At 45.2% G+C, this 23,967-nt stretch overlaps 3 protein-coding genes across 3 annotated transcripts; 2 read left to right on the plus strand and 1 right to left on the minus strand.

Moving 5' to 3' along the window:
- Nucleotides 1–2,504: 2,504 nt before the first annotated feature.
- On the plus strand, nucleotides 2,505–5,138 carry LOC103635837 (O-methyltransferase ZRP4-like). Its single transcript, XM_008658215.3, has 2 exons — nucleotides 2,505–3,384; nucleotides 4,542–5,138. The coding sequence occupies exons 1-2, from the start codon at nucleotides 2,590–2,592 to the stop codon at nucleotides 4,839–4,841; spliced, it is 1,095 nt and encodes a 364-aa protein (XP_008656437.1). The 5' UTR covers nucleotides 2,505–2,589; the 3' UTR covers nucleotides 4,842–5,138.
- Nucleotides 5,139–15,423: 10,285 nt separating this feature from the next.
- Nucleotides 15,424–17,436, minus strand: LOC103635839 (interactor of constitutive active ROPs 4). The gene is made up of 2 exons (XM_020543104.3): nucleotides 17,184–17,436; nucleotides 15,424–17,103 (listed from the first exon to the last, which is right to left on the minus strand). The coding sequence occupies exon 2, from the start codon at nucleotides 16,884–16,886 to the stop codon at nucleotides 15,795–15,797; it is 1,092 nt and encodes a 363-aa protein (XP_020398693.2). The 5' UTR covers nucleotides 16,887–17,103; nucleotides 17,184–17,436; the 3' UTR covers nucleotides 15,424–15,794.
- Nucleotides 17,437–17,881: 445 nt separating this feature from the next.
- LOC103637246 (DDB1- and CUL4-associated factor 8) lies at nucleotides 17,882–20,135 on the plus strand. Its single transcript, XM_008659479.2, has 5 exons — nucleotides 17,882–17,972; nucleotides 18,155–18,651; nucleotides 18,806–18,937; nucleotides 19,035–19,178; nucleotides 19,255–20,135. The coding sequence occupies exons 1-5, from the start codon at nucleotides 17,882–17,884 to the stop codon at nucleotides 20,116–20,118; spliced, it is 1,728 nt and encodes a 575-aa protein (XP_008657701.2). The 3' UTR covers nucleotides 20,119–20,135.
- Nucleotides 20,136–23,967: the final 3,832 nt, after the last annotated feature.

The following is a 23,967-nucleotide window of genomic DNA, read 5'->3' on the forward strand; positions in this document are numbered from 1 at the left end:
GGAGCTCCCTGTTGCGCCCGAGGCTGAACTCGGGGGAGGTCGTGACTTATTGTCGTTAGTTTTACCCTAGTGGTTGGCACAGTAGTCGGAACGGGGTGAATAGTGTCCTTTTTTCCTGTCAGAATGATCAGTAAAGGGGCGAAGTGACTGCGGTCATTTCGACCTTGCCGACTGAGGTGCGCATGTCAGGATAAGGTGTTAGGCGATTCCCGCATTAAATGCGCATGCGATACGGTCGGTTAGTAAGGCGATTTGGCCGAGGTTGTTGTACGACAAAGTTTGCTCGAGCTTGGCCTCGGGCGAGCCGGGGGTGCGTCTACTACCTGAGGAGGTCCTCGGGCGAGGCGTGAATCCGTCCAGGACTACTGTTCTTGCCCGAGGCCGGGCTCGGGCGAGACGAGGTCGCGTCCCTTGGCTGACGAGGCCTTGACTCGAACCGTGCTTATCAGTCTTTACGGTTTATTCTAAAGATGTTTTCCAGCAATGTTAAGGAGTATTGGGGGTACCCCTAATTACGGTACCCGACAATAGGCTTGTACAAAGCTAAAATGATGATCAAGATGAGGAGCACCTCAAGAAATACAATACAAGATTCATTAGGATATACAACAACATGCAAGAATCCAAGACACAATTTGGACCAATAGAGTATCGTTTACATGCTTGATGATTAATAATGTTTTGTTACCCAACCCCTTTTGAAACCATTTGCACGAAGAATTGTTTCAAATAGGCATACCAAACTCAAGGGCCCTATTTTAAACTATAAAAGATTTTTGGAGTTTGAAAATATGACTTGAAAATTTGGAATTTTCAAAACCAGATGTTGCCTCACGTACACTTTCTTTTATATGTAGTCATTCAAGAAAACATTCTTAACATCCATTTGTAAAAAAGTTTGAAGCCTTTTGATACCGCAAATGCTAAAATAATTCTAATAGCTTCTAAATGGACTACAGGGTCCAAGGTCTCATTATAATCCATCCACTCTTTCAGTAAAAATGTTGGGCTACTAATCTAGCTTTGTTTTACACTACGATCTTATCTTCCACTTTTATTTTTTTTAAAACATGTCCTCCTATGAGGTGGCAATCTTTTGGAAGTAACTTGGTTTCGTTCAAAGTTTCAAGGTCCTCAAGCATAATATAGACCCAAATCGAATCTAAAAGTGCATGCCCAACATCTTGAATCTAAAAAAAGCAGAATAACCAAAGCGTGAGATTTGTGACTTGGATCTTAGGGTATCTTTAGTAGACTTACTCATCTTGTCTCATCTTCTGTTTCAAATTCTACTATGTAAATACTGTAGTTTATGGTGTAAAAAAGTGTTTTTGTACATTTATACGCATAATCCACTCGTTATAGCCTTAGGATATATGTACAACCCACCTAAATGAGGTGTCTTTTGAGGAGTCTTTAGGGAGCTAAGTAAAAAAAAATCAAGAGACAAACTCTTTGCGAAGAGTCCGTCTCTATACGACTCTATATACATATTGTGTTTTGACTGTATTATGATTTAGGTGCTCAGAGTTGTATCATATAGTGTGTTTTGTACGTTTATATGCACAATCTGCTAGTTATAGCCTTAGGGCATATACAACCCACCTAAAGTGTATCTTAAGGGGTATCAAGAGAGTAAATGAAAAAAAAACACAGAAGACGTATCTTGGTGAAGTAACGTCTCTAGCATGGTTCTTTAAGTATGGATACAGTTCCACCCATACAACCCACATAAATGAGCCTTATCTTGATGGTTTTTTGGGTTGTATGAAGAAGTTTTCTATATACATCTAGTGCTCGAAGAAACGTAACCTAGTATCTATATCTAGGTTGTACATGCCCTCTCTCGCGATTCTCACCGATCAGGGTATCTTAAATGTGCAAAGGTTGCCTCACTATCCAAGGTCATGTGCCCAATGTCCCCTCAATAGCATTTTATTCTCCTCAGCACTAGCTATAGAAGCGGCTCGAATAGCTGAGGAGAATAGTAGTGAAGGTGGTCCAATAGTTATGTAAATTTTAGCTCTCTAAATCATAGATTTAAGAAGTTGCTAAATGACTTTTGGAGTAAAAAAATATGAGTTCTCCAATAGTTCTCTAAATATAGGTTGTAATTTTGTTTTGTATTTATCCACATAAAAAATAAGTCACAAAAACTATATAATGCAGTCAACATTTTTGTTTAGTGAGTTGTTAAATGGTTGCCAAATGTAGAGAGAAAATGAGGTTAGATGACAAGTTGTTAAATTTAGAAAGTTCATTTAGAGAACTGTTGGAGAATAGTTTTCATGTTAACTACCTAAATTATTGATTTAGAAAGTCTTTTAGAGAACTACTGGAGTTGCTGAACGGTAACCGATGGAATCAGCTTTATTTGTGTCGGCGCCCATCATCATGCTTTTATAACATATACTACTATAATTTATGATTATATTTATCATAAATCTATATTAAATCACGTATCAGGGAGTTATAGTAATCTCTTGAACTAGTATATATACACATGACGCTGCGCGTTACTTGTGTCTCCATTCCCACCTCTCGTAGAAGCAAAGCTCGACAGTAGCTACCACACCACTTGACTTCACCATGGCACTCGCCGGCATCACCAACCAGGACTTGCTCGACGCACAGGTTGAGCTATGGCACAGCACCTTCGCCTACATCAAATCCATGGCACTCAAGTCCGCCTTGGACCTTGGCCTCGCCGACGCCATCTACCACCACGGCGGCAGCGCCACGCTGCCGCAGATAGTTGACAGGGTCACGCTCCACCCGTCCAAGACCCTCCACCTGCGTCGCCTCATGCGCGTGCTCGCCACCACGGGCGTGTTCAGCGTCCAGCACCCATCGCCGTTGGGTGACGACAGCAGCAGTGCCAGTGACAGTGAGCCTGTCTACAAGCTCACAGCAGTGTCCGCCCTCCTGGTCGGCCCGCGCCGCAGCCACGTCCCGCTCGCCGCCTTTGTCGTCGACCCGGCCCTCGTCACGCCCTTCTTCGAGCTCGGCAAATGGCTCCAGCGCGAGCTTCCCGGCCCGTGCATCTTCGAGCACGCGCACGGCCAGACCATCTGGGAGCACGCCAACGGTGACGCGGCCTTCAACGCGCTCCTCAACGACGGGATGCTCTCGGACAGCCACTTCATCATGGACATCGCCAGCAAGGAGTGCGCGCACGTCTTCCAGGGGATAAGCTCCCTGGTCGACGTCGGCGGAGGTCTCGGCGCGGCCGCGCAGGCCATCTCGCTGGCGTTCCCGGGCGTCAAGTGCAGCGTGCTAGACCTCGACCACGTCGTTGCCAAGGCTCCCAGTGACACTCAAGTGAGCTACATCGGCGGCGACATGTTCGAGTCTGTACCGCCGGCAGATGCCATGTTCCTCAAGGTAATTAAAGCCATCTCTCCTGTTGCACTGTATGTTTGCAGTACCTTGTACTTGTTGTAGATTGTAATATAAAATATTTTTTAAAATTATAAACCATATTGACTTCGCTAGACATAGCATATATATATATATATATATATATTGCATTTTCTCAAATTAAAATTCGTTTTAGGTTCATATAACACACTTTTATATATATATATATATATATATATATATATATATATATATATATATATATATATATATATATATATATATATATATATATATATATATATATATGATTTATATATATGTCTAAGTTCATCTTTATCTATTTGAATATAGACGTAAAAACCAAGAGTCAAAACGACTACTATTTTAAAAATGAGGAAGTATATTTTAGAACAGAGGAACGAAGCTTTAGTCTATTAACAGCTGAATGAAAAAAAATCTTGATAAACTAGAGCGCTTCACTGTTGGATGTCAACATTGTCTTGATAAAGAGGAAAATGAAAATGACTTGAAAAATTGAGGTTCCCAAATTAATTAGCACTAAAGTTGAATACATTCTGTCGGGGGAAAATAACATGACGACAGAGACAAACGAACCAGGCCCCCTTTTTTTCATGTAAGATGCTGATAACGATATATACTACTTTCCCGGGGCACGTGCATCACGCCACATCATTTTCTTATAGAAAGTAACTTACTGCTTTATTGGTTGACTGGGCGTCACAGACCAGGCTCGTGCCATCCAGACTGGTTAGAAACTGAAGTTTTTAACTCATGAGCAGATGCAGTAAAACAGTCTTAAAATAAATTATTTTACATCCACTCGTGTGGCTCACGCTTCAAATATACAGGCAACCAAACAAAGACTTAAATAAAATCAATGCGCGCAGTGACGCAGGACGAGACAGTACGACTAACCAATCAGACAGTTAATGTGTGTCTGAAACTGAAGTGGTTGTACCGCACCATATACTTGTAAATGGAGCAATTAAGTAGCCATGCACTTGCTTTTTAAACAAGCTGTCACAACTCACAATGGTACCCGTAGCTTTCTTTTGTGATTGCGTTAGTGGCAAGTGCATATATAGAAAGCAAAAAACACATGCTGATGCAGAAAAGAGTGGAGTTGTCAGATGTAAACAGTGGCTATTTGATTTCAGTGGGTTCTGCATGACTGGGGCCACGAGGAGTGCGTGAAGATACTGAGGAACTGCAGGAAGGCCATCCCTCCGAGGGAAGGAGGAGGGAAGGTGATAATCATCGACATGGTGGTCGGGGCTGGGCCGGCGGACCCGAGGCACAGGGAGATGCAGGCCCTGTTCGACCTCTACATCATGGTCGTCAACGGCATGGAGCGGGACGAGCAGGAGTGGAAGCGGATCTTCGTCGAGGCCGGGTTCACCGACTACAGAGTCACGCCGGTCCTCGGCGTCCGCTCCATCATCGAGGTGTACCCTTGAACGAACGAACGAACGAACGTCGTCTGGTGCCATGTGTGTGTGTTTTTGTGGGGGGGTCATCCTCTATTTTCTTTTTTGGTTTGTTTCTGCATTCTGAAGACACGGACAGTGCTCTCTGCTCACGGCACATGCTGATGCTGTTCTTGGTTTTTATCTCCCACCATTGTCTGCCGGTACCCCCTCCTCCGGATTAGGTTACCCTTGATAAGGAAGGATATACTCCTTATTTAATGGCCAAATGAACATCTCTAGTTCTTAAAGGCAACTTGAGCCTTCAAAAGGCAAGGTTACCTACAATCCCTGCATCATCACTAAGATCCTTGCGTCTTTGGATACCACAAAGTGGCTTAGCTGCCACTGCCATGCATGATGCTCCTGTGGATTCATAATAATCCGACATAAGACTGCTGGCTCTCCGGTGGTGGTGCCCGAATAAAATCTGCACGCTTTTTCCAGTGCCGGCCACACCATACTGCGTGGACATAAACCTGCAGGCTTATCTTAAAAGCCTGCTGTATCCTAATAACACTGGCTAAAAATATTCTGGGTCATCATGGTCATAGAGACTTCTTCTGCAGCAAAGATCCATGTCTACGACATGAGTAGTGATACGGTGAGATCATCCTCGAGAGAGAGAGAGAGAAAAAAAAACAGTTCTCTCATGAGAGATGCAGTGACATGCATCGATCTAAGCAAATCGTCCATCTGCATCGCCATCGCATTCGTGCTAGCGTTTTTTTAAGGTCTTCGCAGACACGGTCCTTCGTCCCTATGCCGGCCTGGTTTGATGGGATGATCCAGGGTCTGTTTGGTTATTGCCCTGTCCTCGATATGTGCAACAAAATCGGACCATATGCATGAGAACTCGGACGTCTAGAATACATGTCTGGACCAGACAAAATTTGAGAACACCAACCAAACAGATCTTTAGTCCGAGTTTTCTGACCCGCCACAACTCTATTTGTTGTTGTTTGGTTGAGAGGTGATGGGATGATATTTTTCTTTCTGTTTGGTTTTGGGACATAAAAAAATGAGACATAGGTGGCTGCCCACCCGTTAACCTCCTAACTTTTTTCTTTCTCTTCCTCTCATCTCACACTTGTAACCTAACTGGTTTTCACGGACAAACACGCACTAAAACTAGTACATAATAAATTAGCTAATTGCCATCGACATTAGCTGATTTCCGTCGCCAACTAGCTCTTGCAGATTAAACAATGAAAATCCGCTGGTTTTTATGGGCGGACGATGCCCAAGAAAAACAGACCGCGATGCCTATTTAGCAGTTGAGTTTTGGTGTTTGGTCATCTATATGGATATCTAAACTACCAGTAGACATAGTTTAAAGAATGCAACGTCAACTTAGACGAAGACAAACGGGTGATCCGAAGGATCAACAACTCAAAAAAGACATTGGAGAACTCACTGTAGATCTACAGAGATATGCAAGAGTTCAAGACGCATGATAGAACCAAGGTGGACACAAAGATCATGAAGAGAGGGCTTGTAGGGCATTGAAGAACGAACCCAAGGGAGCGTCGGACTGTATTCTACGAGCCAACCTTAAACCAACAGAAAAAGAGGAATCATTGAACCCCAAGCGTTAGCACAAGTGAAGAAGGGCATCAGACCGAACAATTCTACTATTCACACCGACAAGAGGCGTTGAACCTGTTGGTTAGCGACCGTTGGACTATCTCGGATAGGGTCCGAACTCCGACGGTTACGTAGAGAGGCTCCAGAGAGGAAATGGGCGTGTCAGACTGGTTCGACGATAGTTGTCATACTATACACTATAGAGCATGCCTCTAAGTGTTGGTAATGACTAGTGCTGACATATTAGTGACATGTTTTGAGTTCTATTTTTGCGAAGTCAATGTTACGAATGACAAAAATATAAAGTACAATCCCGGTAAAAAAAATAATACACATTGTTTGGAGTCTCAAAAATCGATTTTTTTCTCTCGCACAACAAAGGGCCAGAGATCGGCCCGAACAAACGAGTAGTAGGAGATCGAGAGCAAGCAACGAGCATATTTGTTTCGGCTTCTAGATAGATTTTAGTCGTCATAGTCGGCTTATGGCAACCTAACGTTTCACTTCTCAGTCCGCTGGTAGGAATTGATTCAAATTAATGTGAATGCAAAATCCTCCGAGTTGTCGCAGAGGGAGGAATCTACCGCTTTCTAAACCCTAAATCGCACAGACATCTTCATCTTTCTTCACACGCGGGTAGGGATGGTAATTTGACCCGTGCATTCGCATATCCATTGAATATCCGATCCAACGAAGCCGGGTATTGATACAATTTTTGACCCATGGGTAAAACTTGTATCCGATCTAAAGTTGGGCGGGCACGAATTAAGATATTACCTTCCACCCGTGGGTTATCGTTGGATATCCGAAATCGATCATTAGCTTTTTTTGCCTAGCCCATATTACACAATAAAGCAAACCCTAGCTCCATGAACCTAATGCCTAACGCTCCCAATTCTCCACCGTTTTGACCGCCCTTCTTGCTGGCTTACCGCGCTCTGCCCCAATGCCCTCTTCTATAGATGTCCAAACAGTGCGGGCCGCCCGTTTGGCCCGTGGCACGACACGAATTTAGCCTGGTCCAAACACGGCCTGACACGGTCAGTTACGGGCCTGGGCTGGCACGACCCGTTTAGCATGCCGGGTATGGGCAGCTACGGCGCCCCGCGTGCTTTGGCCTGGCCCGACACGATATATGGGTTGGCACGACGGCGGCCCGCGTAATTGACAACATAAATTCACATGTCTAGCGCAGGCCACAATCCACATTGGCGCAGTCCCAATTTCCCGGCGGCCCGAACAGACTTAAGCGCCGCCGAGTCCACAGACGCGAACCCTAATACCCTATCCAGCTATCCCCGAGTCCCCAACCCTCTGCTCCGGCTGCAGGAACTGCTTAAGCTCCAACGCTCCGGTCGCAGGAACTCCACAGGCTTAAGCTCCGGCCACAGGAACTGCTTCCAAACTCCAACGCTCCTCTCTGTCGTTAGCTTAATTTAGTTGTTAGCTGTTTGTTTAATTTAGTTGTTGTCTGCTTCCAAGCTGCTTCCAAACTCCAAAGCTCTGGCCGCAGGGCGCAGGAACTGCGTTTGTTTAATTTAGTTGTTGTCTGTTTAATTTAGTTGTTAGCTGTTTAATTTAGTTGTTGTCTGTTATGTTTTTTAGATTTAGTTTACAACATCTGAACTCACTTTAGTATACTGTTTATATGATCACTTTAGTATACTGTTTATATGATTAATTCTGTTAAATGTATGTATTTATATATGCTGTACTGTTGGTCCGGAGCAGTGGCCGGTCCGGTACGTTGAGTCCCACCGGGCGAACGGGCCGGCCCGACACGATTTATCCCTGTGCGTGTCGGGTTTGAGCATGTTCCTAGGCACGTGGGCTAGCACGACCCGGCTCGAAGCATTAACGGGCCATGCCTGACCCGGCCCTATTCGTACCGGGCCAAAACGGGTTCGGACCGGGTCCGTGCCGGGTGGCCCATTTGGACATCTATACCCTCTTCCAAGTCCCATGGGCCACACAACATAGTCAGTGGCTGCCCCTTCTAAGCTTCAAAGCCCCTCGCCATAGCTCGCATGCCTATAATAATTCTTTTGCTAAGTTTTTAATTGTGTGTGATGGTGAATTAGGAAGAAGTTTGATTAATTACACTATTAATTTTTTGAAAAATGATGGTGTGTGTCATATCTGACGAATATCCGAAATCTGATGGGTACGAGTGTGGATATAAATTGCTACCGCGGGTATGATCGTGGGTGGATATTGGTTGCAACCGCAGATGTGGTTGCGAGCAGATATTTGAAATATTCGATCTGAATCTAATCTGTTACCATCCCTACACGCATGTCTCATAATATTCAGTTTCTCATAGTAGCTAGATTATCCAAGAATTCAATTTTAAAAACTTTTTAGGAAAAAGACGTCCCAAACATGTTTAAGATGTGGCGGTGGCGGCAGGGGATGAGGAGCAGAGAAAAATAAAATTTCTTTCGCTTAGGCTTGAACCACCAGTTTTTTTTACGTGTGCATAGATACATAGACCATATAGGCTCGTTTGGCCTTTTATTGGTTCTCGTGAATTAGTAGAAACGAATTTCGGTGAAAATTGGCTGAAATCATGAACTCTGTCGCCCTCTATTCAGACAATTGTGTGGTTGCCTGGTTGGGTATGTATGTGCTGCAGGAGGAGAGACGATGAGGGTGGACTGCGGCTCGCAGAGGATCTGGGCTCAGTAGCGGACTCCAAAGGATGGTTGATGGGCTCGGCCTGCATCTGTTTTTTCTTTTTCTTTTTCGTTTATCAACGCCAACTTTCACCGAAACCATTTTCTGTTGGCTAGAGACCTGTTTGTTGTGTGCAAGGGGAAGGGTGGAAATGGTCGGTAAACACTGAAACCATTTTCGTTTTTATATTTTTCTTTGGAAATAAAATCGAAAACGATAACACCGGAAACTAAAACAACACTGATAATTCAGAAACATAAAAAACGAAACTTCGGTACGGAAAATACACTGGTTAAGGTCGAAATCTAACATACGATCGGTAAAAAATGTAACATATACCTTCAATAACTTCAAAAATTCACTCAAGTCGTACATCCACATAAAAATTATTATTATATAAATATTCACAAATTTCTAAAAGATCAATGATATCTCGCAAAGTATTAAAGCAATATATCAATATCAGTGCATACATATAATTAGAAATCATAACACAATATCTTAAAATGAGACTATCCGATTAAAAATACATGAATAACCATCAAAAACCATAAAACAATACCACACATCAAACCATGGAGCATAGAACTAGATATATAACTTGATCCATATTAATATAAACAATAATTTATAAGACATTTTAATATAAGGTAGGAGGTCACAATAACCCTAAGACAATGTAATACAATAATAAAATCATTATCATGCATTTAAATAAAGCAATAGTAAGTCTAGTAGCATATGACTATACAACATGTGTATACTGACATGACACTTGCATTCTGATTGTACTCCTACTACTTGGCATAATTAACATAATTGGTGTCCTCTTGGTATTTCTCAAGTTCTCGTGCAAATTATCAATATATGTATCAAGAGTAATAGTAATTGGTAAGAAAACATAAATTAGATTCATAAAAGTTTCAAACAACTCTAAACTATAACGTTAATATATAACATTAGATAGATTTGAATTTTCAAAAAATAATAAAATTAGTTCCATATTTTTCTAAGTTAAGATAAATTTATTATGAATTTATAAAGATAAGTTCAAATTAAATTTTCTTCTAAAAAATATTGAATTCGTTACCGACCGTAAAATACCGAATAAAAATGCTAATTTACGAAAACGATCGAAAGATACCCAAACCGTTTTCAATTTTTCTATCGATTTCATTTCCATATTTTTGGTAACCGTTTCTGTTTGGCTCTAAATTTTGGTAAAGTGTCAAAAAACGGTTCCAGGTATCCGAAAATTACTGTTTTCGTTTTCACCCTTAACTGTGTGATAATCACTAGTACAAGACCCTGTGTTATGACTTTAATTATCCAATAAAGTGTTAAAGGATAACAATTACATAAAAATGATATTAATGAAAGGGAAATGACCTTAACCATTTCCTATAATCGATTTTGGTGTTTGACGCCCATCACAAATCTAATGGACTAACTAGTTTGCCTAATTGATCATTTCTCAGGTGCATAAAGTTCATATACATCTATTCTAAGTCGACTGTCCGGAATACCGTAGATTATTCCAGACAGGAGAAGCTTTTTGGAAATTCACATATGCACGGACCATCTAGGCCCTTGCGGTAGATCGTCCGTGACACTAGGGCGAGCCTCAGAAAGAAACACTACAAAAACACGCGTTAACACTACGGACTGTCCAAAGGAGAAGCGAGCACAGTTCGGGACCAAGCACGGACCGTCTGACCTTAGGCGCAGATCGTCCGATCGTTGAAAAACCAGAAAAACCTGAAGGTGACGGGTTCGGTAAAATGTATTTTTAGCGTCCTCGCGGACCGTCCGGGTTGCACGGCTGAACCGTCCGTGACTGCTTTATCTGACATCTGATAACACATTAAATGCACTATAGCCGTTACTGCTGACCGTTGCGATTTCAGCCGTTGATGTGCAGGGCAGACCGTCCAGACTAGGGGCGCCGACCATGCACGGTTGACAGGAAGGAGGCAACGACTAGGAAGTGATTGGTGGCTATAAATACAACCCCAACCACCTCCATTCAGTACATCTAAACCTTCTACTCATACACATTCAATACAAGAGCTAGCAATCCATTCTAAGACACATTCAAAGCTTCCAATCTCTTCAAGCACCATAATTAAGATAAGTGATCATTAGTGATTAGTGACTTGAGAGAGTGTGATTTGTGTCTCATTTGTTGCTCTTGTTGCTTGGCTTTTAATTTTGCTTTCTTCATCTTCTTCTAAACTCTCTAGTGACTTGTAAAGTTAGCAAGAGACACCTAAGTGTGTAGTGATCCTTACGAGGTCTTAATGATCATTGAGATTAAGAAGAAGCACTCATCCGGTCTAAGTGATCGTTTGAGAGAGAGAAATGATTGAAAAAGACCCGGCCTTCATGGCCTCCTCAATGGAGAGTAAGTTCATTACAACCGAACCTCGGGAAACAAATCGTTGTGTTCATTTGTGTTGGTCTTCACCTTACAATTTGATTCTTCCTCTCCTCTCTCTCTAAGTTCTCTTGCTTACAGTCTTTTAAGTTAGCTCCCAAAGTCATCCGCATTGATTGAGCAACTTATAGCAAGAAGAACTCTCTTTCGCACTCTGTATGCATTATAATTTGTTTCTAATCCTAACCCCGAGTGAAGTTCATGTTCAAAGTTTATAATTTACAGGTTTCGCCTATTCACCCCCCTCTAGGCGACTTTTAATTAACATAGGATTAATGATCATTGATACATAAGCTTTTTTATCACAAGTATTTACATATATCATATTTTCTCTTACTAATTTTAATAGGGGGTCAGGGTGGAGAGAGGAGAGGGATGAGAAGAGGAATTGGGTGGGGGCACAACGGATGTGGTTGTGCGGCTAGGGGTGGAAACAGATCGAATACACATGTATACGAATTCGAATGTCACATTTTACCATATTTTAGTCTGAATTTGGATATGAATTCGAATATCTTCGAATACGAATACAAAATGGATAGTCAAATTCGAATTCTTATTTGGATATTTACTCAATTCAACATAAACACCATACCCTAAAATTTAATGTATGTGGATTTTTATTTAAGTACAGGTTTATAAATAGTCAATAAATAGTCAAAACAAACTTAAATTAAAGTATATCTCTCGTGATCCTCCATATTCAAGTCCACAAAACTATATAAATAATATTTTTAAACTATCAAATCATGTGACAAAAGGTAAACAACAACACATGATATTTAATAAGTGACAGTTGTACAAATACAAGTAAATTAAAATTGATATAAAATAGTAAATGTACCAAGAAAAACAAATTTTCCATTTTAAAATGAATGAATGCCCTATATAAATGTGTGTACCAAAACTTAAATGAAAACATGAAGAGAATTATCTATATATTGTAAAGTGGAGAGTTATAGTTGAATGTTTATGGATCTTCGATGAGATGTGTTCACTATATAGATAAAGTAGAGAGTTATATTTGAATGTTTATGAATCTTATTGAATTTTATTATTCAATATCACTAGAAATATAAGGTTGATATATTTATTTATTTATCATATAAATACTTTTTAATATTTTAAGTGGTATATTTCATTTTTAGTATATTATTAAACTTAAAATCATTTGTAATTAGTAATTAGTGATAAAATTAAGTCTTAAATGGTTTCATCGAACATATTTTTCACGGATACGGATAACATCAGATGTTTCATGGGTTTTTCGAATACGAATATGGAATCAGATAGAGAAAAGTATTATAAATCGAATTCGGATACATCCATTTGACATCTATATTGAAATCAAATACGGATACATATATCCATATTAGCAGTTTTAGCGAATATGAATACAGATAATTCAGATTTCCAGACATCCATTTGCAGCCCTATGTGCGGCCCGACGAGAGGAGGGAGATGCGGTGGGTGGGTTCCTCGAGCTGGCATATCACATGAGAAAGAGGGAATAAATACACAACCTACATGCTTCACACCTGAGTCGTGAGACCGGACGATGGGACGGGTAAAACTGTCACTTTTAGCTGTAAGCGATTCCCTTGTACTAGCTAGCTTCTTCAAATAAATAGATAACAACTAGTCAGTTATCCGTGCGTTGCAACGACTCAAAACAATACCTACGTAAACTATCCACCAAAAGTTCTCAAGATTTTTTATTGATTGTGTCCTCTCTCTGTATGATATTTTTTGATTTGACTAACTGATGTTGTTGTTTACTCCATTCAATATGTCTTGGTACAACACAACCAATGAATGGAGCGATTAGAAGATAGTTTACAACGACTGACTGAACGAACAGAGATTATAGAATGATATAATTCCACCATATAGAGACCAAATAAGAGTAAGTTTGTGAACTCAAGTTTCTAAAATAAGTCACATGAACTCAAACTTATAAAAAATATAGATCAAAATATGGAGTGGATGCTAAAGTTAGACATCAATAAAAATTGGATGCGCTCCATACAAATTATGCTACTTCGTAGCAATTACTAACGTTTAAAACCAATAAATAACCTTTCCTTTTATTGTTAGAGTGACAAATCATTATTGCTTCATCCAGTTCAACAACCTCAAACACCATGGAGTCTATTGCATCATTGTGGTTTCAGAAACGACCTAATGCATGCAAGAGCCAAGAACACAAGGGACGAGCACCCTGTGGTAGTGCCCACATGAATCTCCAAATCCTAACACATATTTTGCAGGATCTATGAGCCATCATCAGAAGAACACAAACCATGTGCAGACAATAAATAAAGTTTGAACACACCCAAATTATGTTCAGTCCTTAGCACAACAAAAAACTAACACCTAAAACAACCAAGGAACAACATAATAACTTTTGCAATGACATAAGGATGAGTGACATGTATATAGAAGTGGTAGAAGCATACTGAGTCGATACCATGGTAAGGGAAATGCCATGTAGACAGGTGATGTCGAGCCATCGAACGGGTACCATAGGCAGCAAATCAAGGATCCCCCATCCCTCGCCTCCCCCACTTCCAAGGTTTCGTAGAGTAGGAAGGGAAGGGAAGAGGCGGACATACCTGTTCATTGCCAGAAAAGGACACGGCGAGTACCCGCGCATCTGGAGGCGACATAGGTAGTATACTGCTAGATACATATAGGGAGAGTGCATACAAGCGAAGAAAAAGCCCAGCCGTAGCAGCTCCAAACCTAGAGGCACCTGCACAAGGCATCTGTCCGAGAAGGGAGAGAGAATGCGAGTGCCTTCCTAGCCCTAAACCCGTCGAGGCGACACAACACCACCACCAACTCCATAGCATATGCCGACTGTTGCCTCGCTATAGGCCTTGGTTGTCTCATATCTCTAACCTAGACTGCTCATCGTCAAGATAACCTAAGCGTGGCAGGTGCCACCGTGTCCTCTCGACGGCATGCACGGAGAAAGGCTAGGAGCAAGACTGACTCACCCCGTATCCGCGTCGACGAGCGTCGGTCGGCTCACGGCTGCGACCGTGGGCGGTGGCAGCAGGTTGTGGAGGAAGAACATGGGGAAGGCCGGGAAGACGAACGGGACGTCTGACGACTGCAAAAACGATGGTGCACACATGATGTGAAACATCCTCGTGAACGTGTAATAGCCAATACGTGGGTTGGTGTTGGGGCTGGTGTCGGACAGATACGGGGAGGAGGCGTCTGCTCCCACGCCCTCTGCCAAGAATGAGGTGGCGCGGAGGCGGAGGCATGAGGGGAGAGAGAAAAGAATAATGATGGCGAACGAGGTGGTGGCAACTAAGACGATGATCATCATTATCGTGCGGATGTATAAATGGCTAAATGGATAGTGTCTGGCGGGCCGGTTCAAGGCACAATCCATTTAATAGTGTCTAGGCCAGCCCGACACGAGTGTCGTGCCGTGCTTGGGTCATAGCCTCTACCTGTAGTCCTGTCCCGGCCCGACACGATTATATTTTTTGTTTTACAAAAAATCGTAAATACATATGTATAATTTATATTCAATATTAAAAATACCGGAGCATGATGTTCTACTGGTTAGACGACTTCACCCAGTGTCTCCCGCCCTTCTTCCATCAGGGCGTTGGTTTGAACCCTACCTCCTGCACCGCTTTTTAACATTTTACGCTGATTTAACCAAATGGTCCGATGGACTAATGGCTAACGGGCTGGCTCGGCACGGTCAACATGCCGATGTGTTGTGCGTAGGCCAAAGCTGCGGTCCGTGGGCGTCAGACCTAGCGGGCCCGTGCAGGGTTCTGCGGAGGAGACGGACGTGCAGCAAGTTAATTTGAAATTGATGTGAGGGTTATTTGTAAAAAGATGACGTTGAAACTGATGCTTTATTATAACATAGATATGTTGGCTAGAGCTAACCAACTTGCGGTCTTCTGAAACAAATTAACACCGTTCGATTATCTTCATTACAGCATACATGGCGAGTTTTGAAACTTAGATCAAACTACAACGCCCCACAACAATAATGTTCCTTGTCGCATAATAACACAGAACACACGATACGGAGCTTATTTTGGGTTTTAGTGCTAACGTAAATAGTCCAGTTGTAAATTATTACCTCAACCTGTAATAAATCTTTAGATACGGTGTTATCCTCGCAAAGCCGGAAGCGGAGAACACAAGAGCAAACTGAACTCGAGTCATATATAATACAAAACGCAGAACGATGGCGTCCGAGATCACTTCTGCGCCTTCTTCTTCCACAGGTCGCTGAGCACCCGCATGGCGCCGCCGCCGGCCTTGCGCTTGCCACTGGCTCCTTCGTCGTCGTCGTCGTCGCCGTCCTTGGCCGCCTTGCCACCATTCCCACCGGCGCAGGCGGAGCCGGACCTGCGGCGCCGCTTGTCGACGTACGCGCCGACGCCGTTGTCCACGGCGCCGCCCCCGCTGCCTAGTACCGCGGCGGCCTCCTCGGCCGCCTTGCGCCACTGCTCGCTCTGCACGCGCAAGCGCTGCGCCTCGGCCTCCAGCGCGTCGCGGGAGTGGTCCGAAGCGCGCAGCCGCTCGGCGAGCCGGGCCTCCCGCTCCGCGCTCTTCCGCAGCGCGTGCTCCGTCTCCCGCGCCCTCGCGGCGGTGGCCTCCGCAGCCTCCTCGGCCGTCTTGGTGAGGTCGGCGTTGTCGGCCTCGAGAGCGGCGATTTCCGCGTCCTTGACCAGCAGGGTCGCCGCCAGCTTGTCGACCAGCTCGTTGCTCGACATCAGCGCCGCCTTCAGCTCGTCGACTTCCGTGCCCCTGGCCACCAGTTTGCCCCTCAGGTCGTCGACCTCCGTGTCGATCACCATGAGCCTCGCCCTGAGCTCGTAGACCTCCATATCCTTGGCCGTCAGCTTCGCCCTCAGCGTCTCGACCTCCGGGCTTGGCTTCTTGTCGCCAAAATCATCGTCAACGACATTGCTCGTCTCCTCCCCGTCACTATTCTTGTTCATCACCGCCGACTCTCTCGGCGCTACCGCCACGTAGCTTTTCTCCGCGTTGTCACGCTCGGAAGCTTCGGGTGCTGACGACGCTGGCTCCTTGCCGCCACCGTGATCTGCGAGGTCGTCCTTCTTCTTTGCGGCCAAGCGCTTCTTGGCCTCCACGAGCGCTGCACGCGCGTCCTTCCTGGCCTTCTCGGCCGCCGCGAGCTGCTCCCGCATGCCCTGGAGCTGCCCGTACGCCTTCTCCAGCTTCGCCTCCAGCTCTGCCACCCGTGGACCACCACCGCTAACACTGGCCGCGGGCTTCTTCTGCAAAAAACCCGCACAAAACAAAGGCAACGCAACGGACGTCATCGATCGGCAAGTACGGTCCTGTGTTTGTACCGGTCGTGTCGTGTGATCTCAATTCACAACAATTAACATCCTTGCCTCCTGCAACGGGCTGCGCGGCGCCGTCGTCCCTCGCACGCCGGGAGCGCGGCGCGGCGTGCCGCCACTTGCCTCCGTGCCCGCTGACGACGACGATTTCAGATGCTGCGCTGCTGGACGCTGCGGCAGCTCAGACACGGCCCTGTACTACCAAAGAAGTTTCAAAGCAGGAAAAACTCGGATAGGAATAGGACCGGAGCATGCGGATTCGGTGCCGAATACCTGCTGGGCCTCGACATGCGACTGCTGTCCGAGTCCTCGAACTTGCTGCTCTTCTTGCCATTGGCGGCCGTGTGTCCTAGCATCATCATCAAAACACGAGAGCTGAGACACACCGTCGCAGACTTCAAACCTGGAATTATATCGTTGGACGAGAGCCAACGCTGAATGAAGACGTTGGCTCGGCTGGTAGTACTTCTCCAATGTTAAATGCTGATGCGGGTACTGATTGGAAACACGGAACTGATTAATGTATATGGCTGCAGCTTAATTAGCCAGCAGAAGCAGAGATTAGATATTCTCAATACTTTCTTTCTTTCTCATTCCCTTTCTTTTAATAATAAAGTTCATGCATTTCCAGCACTTCAGCCTCAGTTTGTGTGTGTGTGCGCCTCGCAAAGAGAAATCCAGCTCTGCTAGTAGCTCCAGAATGTTTCAGAAATCCAGCTAGGGAGACATCCATGGCAATACTACGTGCAATATTTCCGCCCCTGTCGGTTGCATTGCATTGCTTGAGGAAAAGGCTCCGGCCGATCAATCGGCGCTTCTCTCTCACCTGGATGATGCGAGGCGCCACCATCGCGTCCTGCACTGCACGGACGTTTATTAGCTTCTAAGCTAGCAAGTTTTATGCAGCTTGCGGCGGGCGCCGGCGTTCACGGGTACGGTGCGGTGGAGACGTGGAGTTAAGGTTAGAACCCATGTCGTCGTCGTCGTCGTCGGATACGGAGAAGAGATGCACGGCCGGACGGACTCCCTCCTCCAAGCTATGCACCATACCGACCTTGCGAGGTGATCTCGTCTCCAAGCTAAGCATTCATGGGCGACGTTGACCGGCCGGGTGGCTTCGGCCACGTCTGCAGTGCACACGTTTAGGGGGTGTTTGGGAAAAAGTTTTTCTGCAGTTTTGGAAGAATACTGCAGTATTCTCAAATACTGCAGTATCTCTACTAACTATTAAGGGCCAAATGTAGACTGCCCCCGCCCCTGTCTCCCTACACGCTCGGCCGCGCACCCCAGCCACGTCGCGATTCCGCCGGTGTCGCGCTGCATCCGCGGATTCCGCGCGCGCTCGGCCGCTCCAACCACGCCGCGATTCCCGGCGTGCGCGACGTGCCTCCCGCGGATCCCGCCGCGCGCGCTCGGCCGCTCCAACCACGCCGCGCGCTCGGCCGCTCACCCACACCCCGGCGCGCGCTCGGCCGCCCACCACCACGGCCGCCCACCACCACCTGCCGCGGATCCCGCGCTCGCGGATCCCGCGGAATCCCGCGCTCGCACGCCCTGCCTCCGGGTATCCCGCCGCCATGACGCGCACTACGCGCACGCTCGCCATCCCCTGTCTCAAGACCTCTCCGCGAACTGCCACCGCAAACGCCCGAGCTATCCGCCAACAACTGCCCGCATCAATCCGCCGTCAAACTGCACGCTCGCCATGGCGGAGACCGTTCTGGAGCCCGGTTCCAGCGGGGTCCCTCTCGCTGGTCTGGCAGCAGCAGCGACGGATTAGGGGGTAGCCCGCCCAATCGCTACTCCTCCCGCGGCGCGGCAGATTGAGGTGGTGGAGGGGGCGGTGGCAGTGGCGGGAGGTTCCACCCTTACCGTGGTTCTTCCGACTATTCTAGCGGCGGTGGGACTGGGACACTGGCACCGTCAAATTAGAGTTTCATTCAGGACATGGCGGCAATGTGTTCCAGGCACGGTTCATGCCCTGCTCAGACGATCGGACCATTGTCACTTGTGTTGCTGATGGCGAGGTTGGTTTGTTAGTTCCTTGCTTTCTTGTTCAACTTTAGTTGATCGCATGCACCGTCTCAGTTTTCATCAGCTGTGATGCTCTTGTGCCTCTTCCAGGTGAGGCTTGCCAAGATACAGGATGCTGGAGACGTGTCCACAACATTGCTTGGTGAACATGAGGGAAGGGCTCACAATTTGGCTATAGAGCCTGGTAGTCCTTACATTTTCTACAGCTGTGGTGAGGAAGGCTTTGTTCAACATGTAAGCCATTAAACAGGTGCAGTATTTCAGGTGTTTGTAAACTGATCTATAACCAAGTGTAATCTTTCTTGTGCAGTTTGATCTCAGAACAAACACAGCCTCAAAACTATTTCTTTGCAGAAACTCCACTAAATCAGTATACTCATCTCTTGTTCACCTAAATGCGCTTGCAATAGATCCGAGGAACCCAAATCTTTTTGTTGTTGGAGGAAGCGATGCATATGCTCGTGTGTATGACATTCGCAAGTGCAAGTGGGATGGATCATCTGATTTTAGTCACGCATCTGACTGCTATTGCCCACCACATCTTGTTGACAATAAGAGTGTTGGAATAACAGGGATTGCATTCTCTCACCTGAGTGAGTTGCTTGTATCTTACAATGAAGAGAATATTTACCTATTCTCTAAGGATGGAGGGCTGGGACCTGACCCCAAAAAATCTGTTAGGATTGGAGCAATTGAAGGGTGCAAATCAACAATGCTAGCATCTGGACATGATGTTTCTCAACCTGCACCTCAGACATACGTCGGTCATGTTAATCGTGAAACGGTGAAGCGTGTGTCTTTCATTGGGCCAAATGATGAATATGTTGCCAGTGGGTCAGACTGTGGCCGGATCTTTATTTGGAGAAAGGGAGATGGGAAGTTTCTACGAGCCATGGAGGGTGATGAGTGCATTGTGAATTGCATTGAGCCTCATCCTCATGCTATGGCAATCGCGAGCTGTGGAATTGATAATGATGTAAAAGTTTGGACTCCCTCTGCGATTGAGCGGGCACCTATGATACATGTTGATGAGGTAATATCTTCTGTGGCCAATCTATATTCTGACCCCTTAATCATCTCTACCTTTGATCAATCTATATTCTTACCGCTTATTATCTCTACCTTGTTTAATCTATATTCTGACCCCTTGTCATCTCTACTTTCTGCAAGATAAAAATTAAATTGGATGGACTTGTGTACCTCTGTTGCTGCGTGAGGGCCTGAAGTGGCTGGTAAGTAGTTTGCCAGTGCAGCCTGATGTCACTCTTGTGAAGACCCATGAATTGCTTCTGGAATACTTGAATCCATAACTTGAGCTGCTTAACACCCATGTTGCACCTGGAGCTGGTCCTGGCGATTGCATTTCAGTATTCAACAATGCTGTCAATCAACTTGCAGAAGAGATTTTGGCTGCAGCAAACGCAAACTGTAGCCAATGGCCAGCTCCCGAGATTGATCTTCTGGAGAGAACAAGCAATGAGAGGATATATGCAGAAATGTTCTTGCCTAGCATTGGATGGTCTTCGCCATCAAGGATCCAGCCACTGCTTGCAGCCATTAATAGCTGCAAGATTCCAGAGTTCAGTTACGACATAAAAGCTAATTTACAACATCCCTTTATTTTACTATGTTTTATGATAAATAACTTGATTTTCCTTGTAAGTTGTATCTTTTAGTGATTTCCAAAGAAACTCCTATTTGCTTGGTGCTTTTTCTGTAAGCATATGTTGATTAAATCTTTGTGTATTCTTTCTGTACACTAATTTAACTTATCATTATTCTGTCATCCAGTATGTTGTCTTATTTGAATGGTTCATTTCCTTCTTTAGGTGATTGACAAGGTTTAGGAGGAAACTTCCAAAAGCCGGTCAAGTATGGAGTGCTTAACATCACTTTGGCAACTTATATTTTTTACATGTTTGCTTTGTTTGTTAACAACGTAATTTATGGGTTGACAATGTGATCATGTATTCTTTCTGGTAGTCTTCGTGTCACTGCTTGCAGTTGCAGGGGAGGGATCATGGCTTTCTTTTATTTTCCATGTGCAATGCTTAATTTTGATCTTGGTTCATAAGAAAAAGAACAGAAAATAAACACATATCTAATGACTATAATTATACATACATCATCTCTTGTGATTTTAGATACTTCTCAATTATACATTTTTTTCTAAAATCACACGAAAAGACCAATCTGTGTCCCGGTAGTGACTAATGTTTGTTGTCAACCTTGGTCGGAAACAGATGAATGGCCAGGAGGGGCGAGGGCCGCCTCACCGTAGATGGAGCCCACAGGGGGCGCAAGGAGTGGCGCGCCTTCTCTGGCTCCTTGCTTCGCTCCAATGGCGTCGAGGTCCACGTGCCACTTCATGGAGCGGATGCAGCACAGTTGGCTAGGTACCACTTTCTTTCCAAGCATAGTATCTCTTTTGTTCTTGTCAAATCATTTTAGTTCACTTGGTGTTTTTTTTTGTTTAGAATATCTTGGAACAAAGTGCAACACTTGTGTGCAGCCTGGTTAGTGTGTCTCCCTGTTTTATGGGGCCTAATTTTAGACACGATGTAGTGTTTACCAATGAGGTTTTCATTTTGCACACTGGTTTCTACACAGCTAATAATTTGCATAATTTACTAAATAGGAACTCGGCCATGAACAATTAATTTGAGTGCTACTTTAACCCTTCTATCAAGAAACATAACGTTTTGAGCAGAAACTAATTATGTGGTGAGCCCTCCCTGTCCTCGTGCTAAGCCCAGTTATGTAGCCAAAAGCTGGGGTTAGATCCACTCAGCTAACCCCGATCGTTGTCATCAGTTTTCCCCCTCTCTCCAAGGCTTCGAGTCGAGCTGCTAATGCGGTGCCCTGTCCTTTCTATCTTCCCCTCAAGTCCATGGCCACGATTCCCCTGACATATGATTATGATGGGGGGGGGGCAAGAACGATCGGCGTTGATGGTGCAGTGCATGCACCATCACCTTCATGAAACCTAAATATAGTTACCACCGTGCTTGTTTTGTCGTGCCGTATGATCTCGACCTTTCAGGGCACTGAAATATGTACTGCTGGCTGGCTGGCTCATCGCCATGCCTTGCTTTTATTATGTTAATGTTTTGTTTGGAACACGAAAAATATCCACACACAAAAAGAATATCAAGGGCTTGTTCAGGGGAATGAATGGCTAAAATCCTCTATTTTAGCCCCTCCTCCTCCGTTCTCCTTGCTCCTAAACATGCCCCGAGAGAAGTTTATCCTACAAAAGAAAGGAAAAATCAAGGGGGGCCTTTGTTTGAAAATAAAGAAACAGAGAATATGGCCAGCTAAGCCATGTCTTTAGTAAACTGTGCAGGTGTTTGAGACGAATGTATGATTCTCTGGTAGGCAGCATAGAGACGAAGAGAACCCCACCCCCACTTCTCTCAACTAGCAGTAGTAGCAGATACAACATCCCACCTAAAGTTAGGCTGGATCTGCTAACTACAAGCCTCGGTTTCTGTTAGCATTTCATTTCACTGCTGGAAGCACAAGGTTCTAGCTCTACTTCACCTTTGTTTCTCTATATATAAAAACCTGCGATGACTTGTGGCCATGATACAATACAGCAAGTTGACATGCTGCCCCAACTGCAGGAGAGGCTTGGTAGGTAGACAGGCAGGCAGTATGCCTGTCTAATTAATAAGGCATCGGCCAGCCCTCGTCTGTCATTACAGCCGTTGCTATCCCATCACTGCATGCCAACAAGGATATCCAGGTTAGGTTAGTTCATGGTACGATGTACAGGTGGACAGATTAGGACGCGGATTAGAGCTCCCTCCCAATAACGAATCAGAAGACCTTTCGTTCGTGCATGATGATGGGTGTTCTATGCCAATAATTTTGAGCACAAGAGATGTCCGTAACACGGGTGGACCTGAGCTGAGAACAAGAAGCGAAGCAACCCAGTGGATCTCATTCTCGGACGCCAGTCCCCCAGTCCCCTCCTCCATCTGATGGCCAGACCAGACCTGCTCCGCTCTGCCCTTTTTCCTCCACAAGCAACATGGAGAAGTGGCCTGTCACTGCCTCCCAACTCTCTAACAGCAACCTCTCGCCTGGGCACTAATTAGTGCTTAGGCTAATGTATGATCGGAGGATCCCCAACAAACATGCTGGCCTAATGCTCTCCCATCCCAAGTGATCCTCCGAGAACTAGCTGGTGCGCAGGCAGGATGTGTTGTCTGCCTCTGTGACCCCCAGTCACTGTTGTTTTTTTGTTTTGTTTTGTGGGTGGTTACTGTTACCTGCTTCTGAAACAAGCAACCCACTGCAGTGAGCAAAGAAAGAAAGAAAGGTGTGGTGTGTGCCCGTTTTCAGGTCGGTCGTGACTTTGGTTATCCACTGAAAATATATGCTTGGTGGGTGCTTTCTTGTGCTGAAGAACAAGTATCCCACGGAACCACAGTCGTTTGTAACTGAAAAGCACAATGTACTAGCGGAATGGGAATGGTCAAGATGAGCCAGATGTTGACCATCCTAGCTACGTATCCAGTCAAGGACAACCAAAACAATCATGGCTCCTCTTGGCGTCTGCAGCCTGCAGTGCGGGGCTCCATTATCCTGCTGCTCTGGTCATTCTTTTCCTCCAGCCCTCTTTAGGCTGAGCATCGTTGCTGCATCGCAGGCAGCTCCCAGAAAGCAGCTTCGTGCTTGGACGCATGCTCTCTGGGATTCCAAGCATGACATCTGCTTTCTGCTAGCCGGCGCTCTCACTCTCTCTCTCTCTCTCTCTCGAGAAAGTGGCCGGTGGTGCTGTGGGGTTCCTTGCTTTTCGGAGCGTTTCCCCGGTCGGATCGGCGGCAGGGCAGGTCACGTGGACAGGACCGACCAACCCAACCTCATGACGGGCTACTCAAAATGTGTGGTTCTGTACTTGGATACCATTGGGTTCACTCCAAATGTGTGTTCTCGTTTTTAGTCTAAATGTTTGTAGCAACCCAGTTTTATTCTAAATGTTTGTAGACGTTAGTCTTGGTTCTGGACTTGGATA

Source organism: Zea mays, chromosome 8, assembly GCF_902167145.1.
Source record: "Zea mays cultivar B73 chromosome 8, Zm-B73-REFERENCE-NAM-5.0, whole genome shotgun sequence".
NCBI lineage: Eukaryota > Viridiplantae > Streptophyta > Magnoliopsida > Poales > Poaceae > Zea > Zea mays.